Consider the following 14,908-nt stretch of genomic DNA (forward strand, 5'->3'; position numbering starts at 1 on the left):
AGGCCTACCACTGTGCTCGCCGCACAACAGCCCAGTGACCAGCAGGCCTACCACTGTGCTCGCCACACCACACCCCAGTGACCAGCAGGCCTACCACTGTGCTCGCCGCACAACAGCCCAGTGACCAGCAGGCACTGATTTCAAAATAACAAATGAAGATGATAAAGACCACAGGGCTCCAGAACGTGGTGAATCATCTGCTTGTGCTCCTCTCAATGGCCCAGTGCCCTGGCAATGCTTCCTGTCACACTTTTGCTACCTATAACCTGACCTGTTAACTAGACAGGACACTGTGCCCCCTAGGCTTCTCCATGCTCTTCTCCAGAAAGTACAGATCCAAGAGGGTGACAGCAAGCTCCACTTGTCCCTCTTTCCCTTTCCTCGGAGCATCTCCAATATCTGTCCAACGTTCAACTCCAAGCATACAGCCTTAGGACTGGAAAGCAGAATTTTCTAATGCAGACCTGAGACATCAGCTTATCTCTAAGAAAGGCATGGCCATCACCGCGCTGACCATGCAGAGCCGAGACTCAGGCTGGCTTCTGAAGGCCAGGTGTCCACCTTAGCAGTTTCAGAAGGGCCACAGCAAGTGGTGTGTACCAGGCAGCGCACATCTTTAATCTCAGCACTCAGGAGACAGAGGCAGGTAGATTACTGTGAGTTCAAGGTCAGCCTGGTCTACAAAGTGAGTCCAGGACAGCCAAGGCTACACAGAGAAACCCTGTCTGGAAACACCAACCCCCTCTGACAGTTACAATTATGGGCTGTGGGTTTGGGGACACAAAATACAAATATACCCTCACTGCTTAAGAGGAAACAAACAACAACAAAACACCAGGAGTTTCTATGTCATCTCAATGGGAAGCAAGTAAGATTGGGCACAGTTCTTTCTAGTCCGTCTTCTCAAGTTCTGTTCTGTTTGCAAAGGGCCTGAGGCAGCACATCCTTGCCTTTTCTATCCTAGTCTTGCTATGGATGGACATGGGCAACTTAGGGAAGATTAGTGAACTTCTGGCTCCTTTTCTTGATTTTTAAAGACACAGATTCCAAGATAAGGACTTGATTTGGTTCTCCAGCATCTTGGTGACATGAAGTCAAAGTAGGCATCTGACAGACACTCTGAGGGTGCCTGAGACTCCCAACTGAGTCAGCACGAAGGTGTTGGGAAGCTGGTTGGGATATGTGTCTGGGGAATATCAAAGTTTAAGGAGTAAAAAGGTTCACCGTGAGCTTCTCCATGCAGTTGATTTCCTGGTGAACTGATCCCATGGTGATGCCAGGTCTCAAGTATTCCAATGACTGCGCTCGATAGACGGACAAGCAAACCTGCAGGGCAGTAGGGCTGCACCAAAAAAGAGCCCACTGACGGGTGGAACGGGTTTCAAGAGTGACTGGATAAAGCAGAGAATGTAGTGACTGGTCCGCGCAGAGTATAGCCCACAGCCCAGCCTTTCTTCAGCACACTGACACAGATACTAAGCAAACAGATCATCCAGGGCGGAAGCACCTTCCTAGCCAGGCGTCAAGATTTCTGCCTGTTTGACATGTGTGAATGGAGTTGAGGCTGATTGCTGGCAGTGGTCAGGACAGCCGGTTCAAGAAATGCCTGGTGCTGGAGCCGAACACTGACACCTAAGCAGAGCATGACAGTCAACCATTCAGGATCACCCTCTCATCAGTAAATTAAATCTCCCCACAACAAACACACAGTCCCTGGGTGAGCTGCTGTATTGGGCAGATAATTCACAAACAACCCGGGTCTGCAAATCAAGTGCTCTTTAGATGGGGCTATCATTCACAGGGATTAAAGAGACATTCCAAGAGTCTGGGTGCACATGCCACCCCCTTTGCCAAGTTTCAGAATGAAAATCTCTACATATGTTGGACTGAACATGGAACTGAGCAGGGGCGTCAAGAAGTGAAAGTGACTGCCTTCTGCTGCAGCAAGAAGTCAGTCCTGCTGCAGTCCTCACTGATATGCAAAGCCTTCCCTGCTGTGTGGCCCCTGTTGGGCACGTAGCAGGTATCACCTTCAGATTCCAGACAGGAAAATCTGAGACATATCATGTGACCATCGCACACCTCCAAGTGGGAGACATCATACTTCCCTGGTGTGAGGACTTTCTGTTGTGCAAAAGTGGCACAATTTCCTGAGTGCCAGGCACTGCCCTAGATGAATCACATTTCTTCCTCTGAACCCCAAGAGGTAAGAACTACAACTATATCCACATTCCACACTGGAAGCTTGGGTGCGGTGAGTGGTGGAGCTGGAGCAGAGAGGCCTACAAACTGGCTCCAAGCCTGTGTTCCTTTTCATAGTGCAAAAGAGCAGAGAGTTCTTAGTAGCACGAACCCACTCCAGCATTAGTGGATAAACATCCGGGCACCGTGTTTCAAGTTACATGGGAATCAGTGTAAACCAGGAGCATTAAGCATGGGATTCTTGGCCTGCCTTTCTCCCAGTAAAGAAATTTAAAAATGAGAGGAGGGATGGTATATAGACCAGAAAGAGAGTGTGTGCCTCTTGCCTCATGCTCATAAAGCCCTTGATTTGAGCCTCAGCAACCCCATCACAGTGGCATACACCTGTAATCCCAGTACTTGGGAGGTAGAGGCAGGGGGAACAGAAACTGAGGACCATCCTGGGCTACCCAGCAGAGTTCAATGTGAGGCTGGCATCCTGTACAAGAATGATGGGTGGGGGAGGAGAAACTATAGCTAGGCCAGAATATTCCATATCCAATTTGAGAAGACACTTTGATAGCTTTTGTTTTGTTCCCTCTGTACAAGAGGGCTGGGATAAAATCTTAGATGGTAATTGAGTGAATGGTGCATTGTAAGTGGAACAGATTGCAGTTCCCAGCAGCATAAGCCTGTCGGAGGGTTGCTAAAATAAACAGTTTCATCGCCAAAGATACCACGGAGGTGGAATGTGGAGCGCCGAGGCGCTATTACTGCAGCGGGCTGGTGTGTCCTCTCCTTCAGCTGCATCTCCACTTTAAATGTTAATCTGTCTTTGGAAGCACAAACGAACCACCGCCCCCCCCCCTCCACCCCATCCCCCCATGCTTCTCTCTGGTCACAAGCCCTTGAAATGCTCCAGAGGATGCCATTTCTAATCTGCCATGACAGGTAGTGAGCTGTCTCTGGCTGATGGAAAGGGGCAGTCATAAAGAAGGGGCTGTGAGGACAACACAGACCCCTCTTTGCCTCAACATGCAGCTCCACTAGAAGTGGTAGATAGAGACAAGAGAGGTGCAAGTGCCCACAAACAAGCCTTTCCTCCAAAAGCTTCTAAAACAGGGCACAGAGCTCAAGAAGCATCCGAGCAGCTGTGTCTTCTCAGCTGGGGAAGCTGAGGCTGGGCGACAGTCTAGGCATCTGGGGTTGGGTGTGTGTGCATAGCTAATGGCTAGCAGCTCCAGAAGAATCCAGGGCTCTCAGACCAGCGCCCTGCTCACAAGGAAGAGACTCAATACACATAGCACGCTTGTGTGTGACAGGTTCCTACAAGCAGCTTTTTTTGTCCTACAACACAGGGAACTTTCCGCTCTGTGTGCAGCAGAGCTCATGCTTAGCCTGGTTCTACCAAGGCTCCTCAGGACCATGGTGCCTTCTTTTCCCTAAAAACAAACAAACAAACAAACAAACAAACAAACAAACAAAACCCTGAACACCCAACTGCTCTTTTTGACAATGGAGAACCAGCCAGCCAGTACTGAGAAGCAGAGTTCCCACCATAGCAGAAGTTAAGAGAAAATGCCAGTTCTATTGGGGCAGAAAACATGAGTGAACTCTACCAGTGAAGACTTCATTGGTTTAGAGGAAAGATGGATCAGCAATACTTGTGACAACAGCTCTGACAAGCAGCCTCCTCTCTTAAGCCAAGGACTCTTTGTGCTTAGGACCCACAGCACAAGACCTCTGCTCTTCCAACAACGCTCTTGCCAGTGAGCAAAGAGAAGCAGGCAGTTCAAAGGAGGTACCATGGTCCTTAGGTGGGAGGCAGAGCCACGGCCTGTGACCACCAATCCCCAGCCCGAGGCTGTTGTGACAGCTGTGCTTAGGCACTGAGGACAAGCTCTAGGCATTCTCAGGGATGGGTTTTTCTAAGAACGGAGAGAGAACACTACTTCAGCTGCTTGGTATGTGACAGGCGCTCTACACACATCTGATGACTGCACACTCAAGCCCTGAAGGCTACGGAGGGGCAGCCAGCTGCAGCAGAGGAGGCTGCAGAAGAGATGGTGCAGTGAAGTGTTCAGGGCAGACGAGACACAATGGACAAATGTCCAGCAGGTGTTTGATTTAGCCTCGGATTTGAGATACTTGAGATTCTTCTGCCTCGGTCTCCGAAATGCTCGAACTTGCAGATGTGAGAAAGTAGAAATCCAGGGAGGCACTACAAGCAGCTCCTTCATGTAGTGATGGGTGAGGGAGGGGGCAGGGTCTGGTACAGGTTCACCTACGAGCAGATGATACCACAACATTGGTCATCTCTGTTTGTGTTGGGGGGGTGGTCCTCTTAGCTACTCTCTGGGTAAGGGTGAGAAAGGACCATAGGGTACACTCCTAGAGCTAGAGAGACTAGTCAGGTGGGTGCTGTGTGAAAGCAAAAGGTCATCTGCAATGAAGCCCTTGGCAGTGAGCAGGGGACGGGGGATGTCAATGCAGGTAGAGCCTGCCTGACGGATGTGTGGCAGGAATAAGCAGACGGCTTCCAGAGTCTGAGTGGTTACACTGGTAAATGGCCCAGGAGTATTCCCTCTCTAAGGACCCCAGGGTCTGGCTTTGCACTTAATGGGTCGGAAGAGCCAATGGTGACACCCAGGTATCTCTGGCGGTGAGCCTGCAGAACTGTGGGAGGCCCTGACACAGCCCCGATCCTAGCAAACCCTGTAACAGGCCTGGGAGGTGGCAGGAAGTGAGGTGCTAGGGTCACTGAGTGAGGACCGAGGATCAGAAAGGGAAAATAGTGCTCAAGGCCAAACTGTCCGGCAAGCGGAGAGGTGTGGATCCAGAACTCGACCCCACTGACTTCTCTTCCAGTGACTGACTGGAAACGAGTGTCAGAGAAGCAGAAGACACGAAAGGGGCCCGTGGCTGAAACTGTGGGCCTCCAACAGAGGGAAGTAGGAGAGAGGAAAAGACACCATGAAGCCCTCCCTTCTCTATCTTCTACAGGCAAATTCACTGGCCGAGAAAGTCTGTGAGGCACTGGTTTAAAGATGAGCTGAGAGGAACTCTCGGCAGGGTGCTCTCTCTCTCAAAGCTTGCTTTCGAAGCTTCCAGCATAGTTAGCACAATAGTGGCAGCCAGACTCCCACTGTCTGCATCTTCTCCTGGCGCTCAAGGCCACGCACCCCACACATTCACTCCACCCTTCACCCCTGTTCACCCATATCTTCAAGTGAGTTCTGGATGCTGAAGAAACAGTTGGTCTGCTTAAGATATCAAGCCCCGTGGATACTGTTTCATTACAGAGTCCATCTTTTTCTTTGCAGGATAAAGCCTGGAATGATTTAACTGTGGCAAAATTAGCATGCAATTTGTAAGTCATTATGGTGCAAAGTATGTGGTGAGAACACTTTACTGAATAAACCTGCTGAGTATAATTTTCCCAGGAACTAAGAAAGAAAAACCTCTCTCTAAGGCGCTCCTCCCTCTTTCAGAAATTCCTGCCAGCACCTATCTAATTACGTCTTGCTTCTGACGGGGCTTCTGCACATTGAACCCACAGGGATCCTGGTCTTTTCTGGGCTTCAGCCTGTTTGGGGAGCCCAGTAAAATCTGCTGAGACAAGCACCCTGGATATTTACTGATCACGAGGGCTGCTGCTTGCTGGAAGAGTTGGAAGCATTACATGGCCTTTGAAAGTTCAAATCTTGTTAACCAGGGGCCCCTGGGGTATGTTCAATTTCACTCTGGATCTCAAGGACACTGAGTACAGCCGGGACACACTGGGCACCAGCCCAAGGCCTGGATGGCTCTCTCTTCTAGTTACACACTGTTGTAGTAAGATAATATGAACTGAAAATGCACAGTTATTTAGTGCTAGGAGAGTCCAAGTCCAGTACACACTTCTATTTCCTCTGTGCATTAAGCCTCAGGACTGGGGACATTGCTCCAGAGGAGAGCATTTGCCCACCGAGTGCAAGGCCCTGGCTTCCATTCCTAGTACTGCAAGCAACAAACAAGTTCCACCGCCAACCAAATCCTGCGCTACTGCTGCAGTTATATCAGAATGTGCTTGTGTGTACTTCAGTATTTTCAATGGTGTCGGGGGAACTGTGTGGGGTTTTTGGTCTTTTTTTTTTAAGCTAAACATTAGGGGCAAAAATTAAAGTTAAGGAACAATGTGGAGGTAGGGAGATCCTTCCCTCTTCCTTAACACCCAAGGACAGACACTGAACTCCGTCAAGAAGAAGTGGTTACTTTCTCAGGCTCACGGTGAAAATCTTAGGAATAGGAGATCATGCTGGGCAGTGGTGCACTCTTTTAATCCCAGCACTTTTGAGGCAGAGGCAGGAGAATCTCTGTGAGTTCCAGGCCAGCCTAGTCTACAGAGTCCAGGACAGCCAGGGCTTCACAAAGAAATCGTGTCTTAAAAAAACAAACCAAACCAACCAACCAAACCACAGCAAGAAACAGAAGGACACACATACATGGCCTATAGTTATGAAGGAAGGGGCTTTCTGCCAGAGTCTGAATGAACATGGCTCTGAGGAGGGCACAGAGGCAATGAGACCTGACCTTGCAGGAGGCACCAGCTATAAGACCCAAGGTAGAAGGACAGGGTGGAGTGGGTAAGAGCAAACTCTGGAAGTTAATAGGGGACCTCCTAGGGAAAAGGCAACAGAAGGCTCTCCGCCTGCCTCCTGGGTGTGGCTGTGGCTTTCCTATTTGGCATCACTTTTATTATACTGCTGACTATCTAATTTCTCCAAGTACAAAAATTCAAACACCTTAAAAACAAAAGGCAACCACAGGGAAAAATAGGCTGGGGCAGTGAAGTGGCCTGAGCCAGGGAACCAGGGAAAGGTCTGGCTCGGCCCCGCTCTGCCTCTCCCGCCCCTCTCCCAGGGTCTGGCAGTGGACTGGAAACACCCACCCCTACTTGGTGGGCATCTGGAACACTCACAGAGTGGCTAAGCTGGCTGGAGCTGCTCTCTGGATTCCTAGCCCTCCACAGCAGCACACCAAGGGTCTTTAACTGGCACTTGGGCCTCTCGTCCTTGGCCAGCGCCTAGTCCAACGTGACCCAGAACACCTGTCTGATGAACACTTGCCAAATGACTCGATTCTCCCTATTGAATCTTGCTCAAGTGCAAACCACACACAAGTGTACTGCACTCCAAGAAATGGAGGTTTTCAGGGAAAGGTGTCGGAGAGACAGTGAAAAGCCAACATCTGACTCTGTTGAGTGGGTAACTGTGCAGGCTTGGTGAAGTATTAGACACTCATTCTTACTAATCTGAGGGTCACAGTCATCTAAATATCTTAGAAATACTGTTCACATCAGCAATGTCTGCGGGTTCCCACTTTGTGGTAGGGTGTCTACAATGGGAGTAGGGAAACCAGCTGTTTATGAATTAGAGAGAGGACAGCAGGAGGAAGGGGTGAAAGAAGGTCGCGCTGCTCTGTGACATGACACCCTGGAAGCGGCTTCATCTGCCAAGACAGAGGCCAAGTGCTGGCAGCAACGGTACTCATGAATGGTGCCCCTCCTGCCGTGGTTCTTGGAGAAGCAAGAGGCTGCTGGACACTAATAGCCTTGGAATGTTTGCCAGGGCCCAGCAAAACAGCCTTGGCATCAAGGAGACACTGTCTGTCAGCGAATGGCAAGGCCTGAGTCAGTGGCCCACAGCAGCCTGCTGGAGGCTGGGGGAGGGCCTGCAGCCGTCACTCTCCATCAGCGCTAATCAATTTCACACCCTCTTCCATGCAGATAATGGATAGGCTTTTGGGAAGCACACCAAGGACCCTAACACCGACATGCAAGCTGCTCCCAATGCCCAACTGCCTACTGATCTTCCTTGGAGTATCTATGTCCACCTCAAACAAAGCACCTTGGTTGTGTAAGCATGGCATTCCGCTGAGGTGGCTTCTCTGGGACAGCAGGCAAGAAGGGTGCTCAGGCAATGGTAGCTTGCTGAAGTGACACAGAAATTCAATGGAAGATGGACACATGGCAACAGTGAACCAAATACTTCACCTGCTTACACTTCGTTTTCAGTCACTGAACAGAGGTGCTACCTTCCTTTACAGATGTGAGGGCAAGTTAGCTGCCCAGGAGCTCAGAGCCAGAAGTAGCAGAGCTGGTGTGCAAGCTGGCCTCTCTGGGTCCCCACAAATATTTCTGTCACTTTCTACTAGGCCTGGCCTCGCCTCTCTTCTTCCCTCCCCAAAAGTTTTTTTTGTTTCAAACAGGGTCTCAAGTAGGCCAGGCTAGCCTCAAATTCACTATGTAGCTGAGGATGGCCCTAAAGTTCTTGTATCCTCCTGCATCTATCACCGAAGTGCCAGGATTAAATGCAAGAGTCATCATACCCAGTGTATGTGGGACTAGGGACTGAGCCCAGGGTTTTGAGCATGCAAGCACTCTACCAACTGAGCTGCATCTCCAGCCCTTCTCTGTAGGTCTTAAGTCCATTCCATCGTCAAAAATAGCAGTTACCAAAGGATGGCCCACTGAGCCCGAGTGAAACATTAAGCTAGAAGGGACCTAGGAGCCGCACCAGGAACAGTGACTAGACATGACTGGTGGTGACTCTACCTCCCAAGGCCTTCTGCTGCTGCTTTCAATATGCTCCAGCAGCTCTGCCAGCGGCTGCGGCTCCAGTGCTGTCACGGCTGCTCCCACACAGACCTAGAGAGCCTTCATTTGTGCGTGTTTGTCGTCGCTCACGCAAAGAAAGGCCACCTTACTGCTGCACTCTACCTGCCACTCGTGCCCCTCAGGTACCAGATGGAACGAAGCAGCGGGCGAGGAGCATGCCTAGGTATCTAAGCCCAGTGCAGCATTTAGAGACTCTGCCTTTATCTCGCAGCCGTATCTCCGTGTGAAAGAAGAAAGCCCCTATCAATCAATCCAATCAATCAGCAAACATCTGAGCACTGACTAGGCTTAGAGATCACAGGGAAGACACAAGAGTGAAAAACAGTTACAATCTACTGCTCTGCCCAGCTGGAGGCATGCTTTGTGGGAGAGCGGAAGTGGCAAAGAGACAGGTCACAGGGTTCCACATTTGCCTAGCTCCAGCCTAGATGTGCAGGGCAGATGAGCAGAGTTCTGCCTACTACTGGGTTGGGCGCCAAATACTCTGGGTAGAGGCTCCAAAGCCTCAAGTATCGCTCAAGGAGAGAATTGAGAGATCCAGAAGATCGAGATCACATGGAAACTTGGCTCCTGCGGACTGCAGGAAGCAGGAAAGGGCTCCTGCTGTACCGTGGCTACACACTGGGGAGCATCGTAGGTTAGAACACAGACGGCACAACAGACAAACGCGAAAACTGGCCCTAATTAAGACGCGTGTCTAAGCCACACGGCTGGAGATGGAATGGCACGGAAGCGTGGGGGTCAGCTATCAGAAGAGCTGGGTGGCCCCTCCAGAAGGAAACCTAGTCAGCATGGCACTCAGCAAGCTGCAGGACCAGCAGACAGGCCCAGGCATGCTAGCCTAGGGCTTGGCCACAGAGATGGAGCCTTTATTCCCTGGCCTTCTGCATATGGGGAGCTGGATCAACTGACTTTCTAGCTTCCTCCTGCTCTCCTACCCTGGGATCCCTTTCTTGAGCATCCCACCTGCCACTTCCTCAGGACAATGGCAGCCAGCAACTAACTAATACAACTTGGTCACCATGGTACCAAGTCCTGGCACTGTACCTGGGCACTTTTGAGAGCTGTGCTTGTCTGGAGTCATCTACTGAAGTTAGTTAAGCCATGGCTGCTAACCTTCCTTGTTAACTAGATTTAGAGCCACTGTGGAAATGGACACCTGGGTATGACTATGCGGTTGTTTTCTGAAGGAAGACCCAGCAGTATCATCAGTCCCAGACTAGATAAACAGAGGACAGGGAGCTAAGCAGCAGTCACCTCCTCCTGCTTTGTGACTGCAGATGCAATGTGATGGGCGGCCTCACCCTTGTGCTGCCATGCCTACAGATGGACTGACTGTACAGCCTCCGACTGTGAGCCCAAACCAACTCCTCCTCCCTTACCTTGTCAACTATTTGATCAAAACAATGACAGTAACTAAAACATATGCATACCGCAGTGGTCTTTGGCTCTGCTCTTACAGCATGTTAGGTGGCCTGTGGCTACGGCCACACCTTTGCCCTGTGTACAGAGGAGGCACACAGGGAGCAAATGGGGTATGCATCAGGAATTTGCAAGAACGGGGCAGAAGTACGTACATGTTTCTCCCCCTCGATCTTTTTGTCAGCCACCTGCATTGCACCTAGGTATTTAAAGTGCAGCTCCATCAGTCGGTCAACCTGAAAGAGAGTCACAGGCAGCAATGAGACGGGAAAGCACACTTCCACTTCACTGTCACTGCTTGCAAAGGGAGGGCGCACTACTGCTTCTGATGGGGTGTGTGAGTGAACATCAGGGACACACCCAGAGCAGAATGAGGGGCTGGTGAGAGCTCAGCACACACCCAGCTCACATCAGCTTGAACACATGCCCCTGCACAGAGGCATGTTCTGTTCTCTGGAGTTCTCTGGAGCTCCCGAGAACTCAAGTTGTTAACAGCAAATAAATAAGCAAGCATGTGAGCCCCTTCTTGCAAAGAGAAGGCGCTTGATGTTACATACTTGACATTCACTTAGAACTTAGATCTCTTCTTTCCAGCTGAAACCTTTCATGTTCAGATTCTGCCCCAGAGCTGATCTTTTTTTTTTTTTTTAAATGCCCGAGTAAAATCTTTTTAGTTGCTTTTCAGTTGGAGGAGAGTGCCAGAAAAACTCCTTCAGAAACTTGAAAAAAAGACTTTGACGTCTGTTCAGAAATAACTTGAGTCAGTTTTCAGCTTAGCAGAGCCATCCTGGAACATGGCCTGGGGACACAGAGTGGGTTTGGAAAGGTTCACTTTACCCATGACCTTCAAAGGACAGAAAGAGTTCCGCCACGAGGCTGGCCAGACTTCTGACCTATCCGCCAGGCTGGCACCACTCTGGCTCTCGGCAAGCAGTATTTTTCTGCACAGGAGCTGATATCATGTTGCTCCAACACAGCCACAGACAGTCCAGGCAGATCGCAGCCCAGCCCCGCTTCTTAGCAGCTAACGGTGACTTGGTGACTTTCTGCATTTCCCTCCACATATTTCTATGTACATGATTTCCTTAAACCATGAAAAAGTGGATCAGGTAAAAGGGAAATGATATCACTCTTACTACAAAGCTGTGGAAACTGGAACACAGGTCATCACATGATGTCACAGCTCTGTGCTATGGTACATCGCTGTGGGCAGTGCACACAGCTGATGGTGGGCTCAGAGAGGCAGAACAAGACCACTCTGAAGGCTGTACCTCAGCCCTACCGTGGGTACAAGCAGCAACAGAATTATGGCATGTTACAAGGGGACTCTGAGCCCTCCTTCTTTTCCTCAGACACTGCCTATTACAAACGGTGTGAAGAGATGCACAGGCTTCTGTACTCAGCAACCTGGGTTCAAATCCCAGCTCTGGTAGTATTAGTGGCATGACCTGGGGTAAGTCCCATGATGTCTCTTGAGCTTTAGTCCCTACCGAAAGCCTGAGTGCCACGGGCACTGGGATAAACTGCAGTTTCACACGGTACAGTGAAGGGGGCTGCTAGGTCCCCATCCACAGCGGTTACTCAGTAAGCAGTAGCCACTGCTATTGGTCAATTGGTTTGGTTTGGGATGCAAGGTGGCAACATGAAGTACAGCCACTCCCTTAGAGCAGTGATCCCCACCACCTTCAGAGGCCACCTGGGGCTGCTCAGCATTTCCCTGCAAGGCCTTTCTTTCCTCACCACCTAGAGCAGCGGCTCTCCTCAACCTGTTGGTCACGACCCCTTTGGTGGTGGTGGTAGCAGAGGTGGGGTGAATGAGCCTTTCACAGGGGGAGCTATCAGAGCTCCTGCATAGCAGATATTCACATTACGACTCCTAACAGTAGCAAAAGCGCAGTTAGGAAACAGCAATGAAATGATTTTATCCTTGGGGGCATGACAACATGAGAAGCGGTGTTACAGGGTTGTGGCATTAGGAAGGTTGAGAACCGCTGACCTGGTGGGAGCTCATCTAATCTCCCCTAGCTCCCCTGCCCCCTCACTTAGTCTTCCAGAAGAACACTAATGTCTCCAGTCTATAGCCGGGGACAGTGAGGCTCACAGGGGAACGCCCTTTTTTTTTTTTTTTTTTTTTTTTTTGCACATGTGTGTGCACATTCAAGTCTGAGGCTGTTGCCTGTGTCTTCCTTGCTTGCTCTCTCCACTTTGCTTACTGAAGCGAAGCCTCTTGCTGAGCCCAGCCTCACCGACCCCAGCCAGTCTATTAGGAGTCAGCCAGCTTGCCCTGGAAACCTCTTGTTTGTGCCTTTTGAATGCTGGGGTGAAGGGGGTCCCACACCTGTCCAGCCTTTACATGGGTTCTGAGTATCTGTTCTCTGTGCTTGCATGGCCACGTCTGCAGCCTGTGAAACTTGAAAGTAGCAAAAATAGCTCCAGCTGCAGACCTCTGAATCCAAAACTTGTGTCCTCGGTCACCAGGCTGTGCTGTGTGCCCACCACACCCTGACCTGAACCCTCTCATAGTCTCCTCTATCCCCAGGTGTCCACTGCTGCCGCCCCAGGCAGTACTACATTCCAAGGGGAGTACATTGAACACAAGAATGGAACCTTCAAGGTACAATGCAATGGACCCACATGCTGGAGAAGGCACATTAAGGGCTGAAGCACCTGCACTGGTACCCCTGAGGTAAGGAGCTGTCTCCCCAGCACTCTGCTCCTGGCCCTGTCTTCAGAGTCACGGTTACCCACCTTCTCACTGTCATTCTCGGTAAATTTATTCAGAAGCCGGGTCCGCTGCTGCCCTCTCAGGTTGCGCAGGAGGGAAGCCAGGATCGAACAGACATGCTCTGGGTGGGAAGGAGAGAAGAGAACACACTGAGATCAGAGCAGCAATGATTACCTCTTCAGGCCAGTCTGGGCTGTCGGAGGAGGAGAAAAGAGGCATCACGGACTGAGACTATTGATCAATAAGACAGGAAGCTCAATGGTGTCATCAGAAAACTGAACTGATCTGGGCACGCCACACAGATACACAGTCAGTCAGAAGGCATGACATCCTCAAGGACAGTGAGCAAGGAGACCAAAGGGAGGTGAGACTTTCTATCTTGTCTGGAATTAATTGACTTGTATTGTCCACAACAGAACCTCACGCTAATCCCCCACTTACAGAAATGACCTGTGAACAGAATACAAATACCAGCCGGGACATGACTGAATGATGAATCAGAAATGTTCTGTCACTTCTCAAATTGCCTTGTAACTTTCCCTGGCACCGCCCTGGCATGAAATACCAGGCGTGCAGCGCCCACACTCTGCCATGCTAACAGCCCGCCTGGTGCTGAGGGAGTGGGAGGTCGGCACTTCACCCTGTCAGCCTCCTGAACCCCTGCAGCCCGGGGCCCTCAGAAACCGTGACTCCATCCTCACAAGGAGGCCAGCCACGCTATACGGCGCAGACGTGAGGTGTGAAAACAGCTTTTCCCTTAAGCATTAAAAAAAGATTCCTGAGTCACTGTTCTGTGGGTAAAGGACTGCCGTGCAAGCATGAGGACTCAAGTTCCTATCCCCAGAATCCACACAGAAGCCCCGCGTGGTAAGCCATGCTTGCAACACCGAGCCTCTACAGTAAGATCGGCGGCGGGAGGGACGGGAGGGCCTGGCACAGGCGGCAGCATGGCGTGGCTGCAAGGTGTGTACGTTAAACAGTGTGCTGTCATACTCGCACAGTAAGTGATGACAGAGTACCACATCAGGGGACTGGGAGCCAGACCTGTGGCCTCGTGCATGTGAGATAAGCACTCTGCCAGCTGAGCCGCGCAGCTAGCCCTCAAATAGGTGTCTCGCCCTCAGGCCTTGGGGCTTGCAGTGGGGCTGCTTCTCTTGCAGCCTAGGTTTCAGCTTCCGGGCTAAGGATACAATTTCTGAGCCACCCACGCTAAACTGTCATCACAGGTCTCTGTTCTGTAGTGTGGGGTGTCACACATTACATTATTAAGAGTATACAATAAGGAAAAAACATGCAGAAGTATGCCAGGGTATGTGAATAGCATTGCCTTTAACAGATTTTGTTCACCATCTCCCTTCAATTAGAATATAACATTGCCCGAAGGCAAGGACTCCAATCTGCTTTGGTCGCTGCATACTTCCAGCCCCCATTCCAGTCTGGCATATACAGCAGGTAGTTTGGGAAACCTTGGGGAATGAATGGGGAGGAAGCAGGCTCTCTGTATGAAGAGCCAGAGTTGGTGGTGGGCCCCAAACAGACCACTGCTGAGTTCTGGACGTCTTTTTAATGCCTTTGTACCTCTGGGTACAGCGCCCAGCCCGGGTTCAGAGGCACGCTGCCTTGCACGATACACAGAAAGAATCAGGTTACAGTTACAGTGAGCCAAGGCTCTGCTCTAGAGAGGGCAGCAGAAGTGGGATAGCTTTGAAGGCATAGTCATGGGGGGGTGGGCAGGAAGGCCTCTGGGTGAGCGAAGAAGAAAAGCCCAGAAGGTGGAGTGTGGGAGACCCACAATTCTGCCATTCAAGGCCGAATGAGCAGGTTGGGGCTCTGATCCCTTCAGCTGGTGAACAGGTGTGAGACAAGCCATAAGGGATGCAATGAAACTTTGAAACTTTGAAACTACTTAGCACAGCAGCTGG

At 50.7% G+C, this 14,908-nt stretch overlaps 1 protein-coding gene across 1 annotated transcript in view; it reads right to left on the reverse strand.

The window, feature by feature from the left end:
* Ctnnbl1 (catenin beta like 1) overlaps window positions 1-14,908 on the reverse strand; it is a 153,251-nt gene that overhangs the window by 10,779 nt on the left and 127,564 nt on the right. The window contains exons 12-13 of the mRNA XM_055602422.1: window positions 13,010-13,107; window positions 10,417-10,497 (exon numbers count right to left, since the gene is read on the reverse strand). Of these exons, the coding sequence (XP_055458397.1) occupies window positions 10,417-10,497; window positions 13,010-13,107 (179 nt within the window). The remainder of the gene's footprint in view (window positions 1-10,416; window positions 10,498-13,009; window positions 13,108-14,908) is intronic.

The sequence above is a fragment of the Psammomys obesus genome, unplaced genomic scaffold (genome assembly GCF_907164565.1).
Source record: "Psammomys obesus unplaced genomic scaffold, mPsaObe1.curated_primary_1811, whole genome shotgun sequence".
In the NCBI taxonomy this organism is placed as follows: Eukaryota; Metazoa; Chordata; class Mammalia; order Rodentia; family Muridae; genus Psammomys; species Psammomys obesus.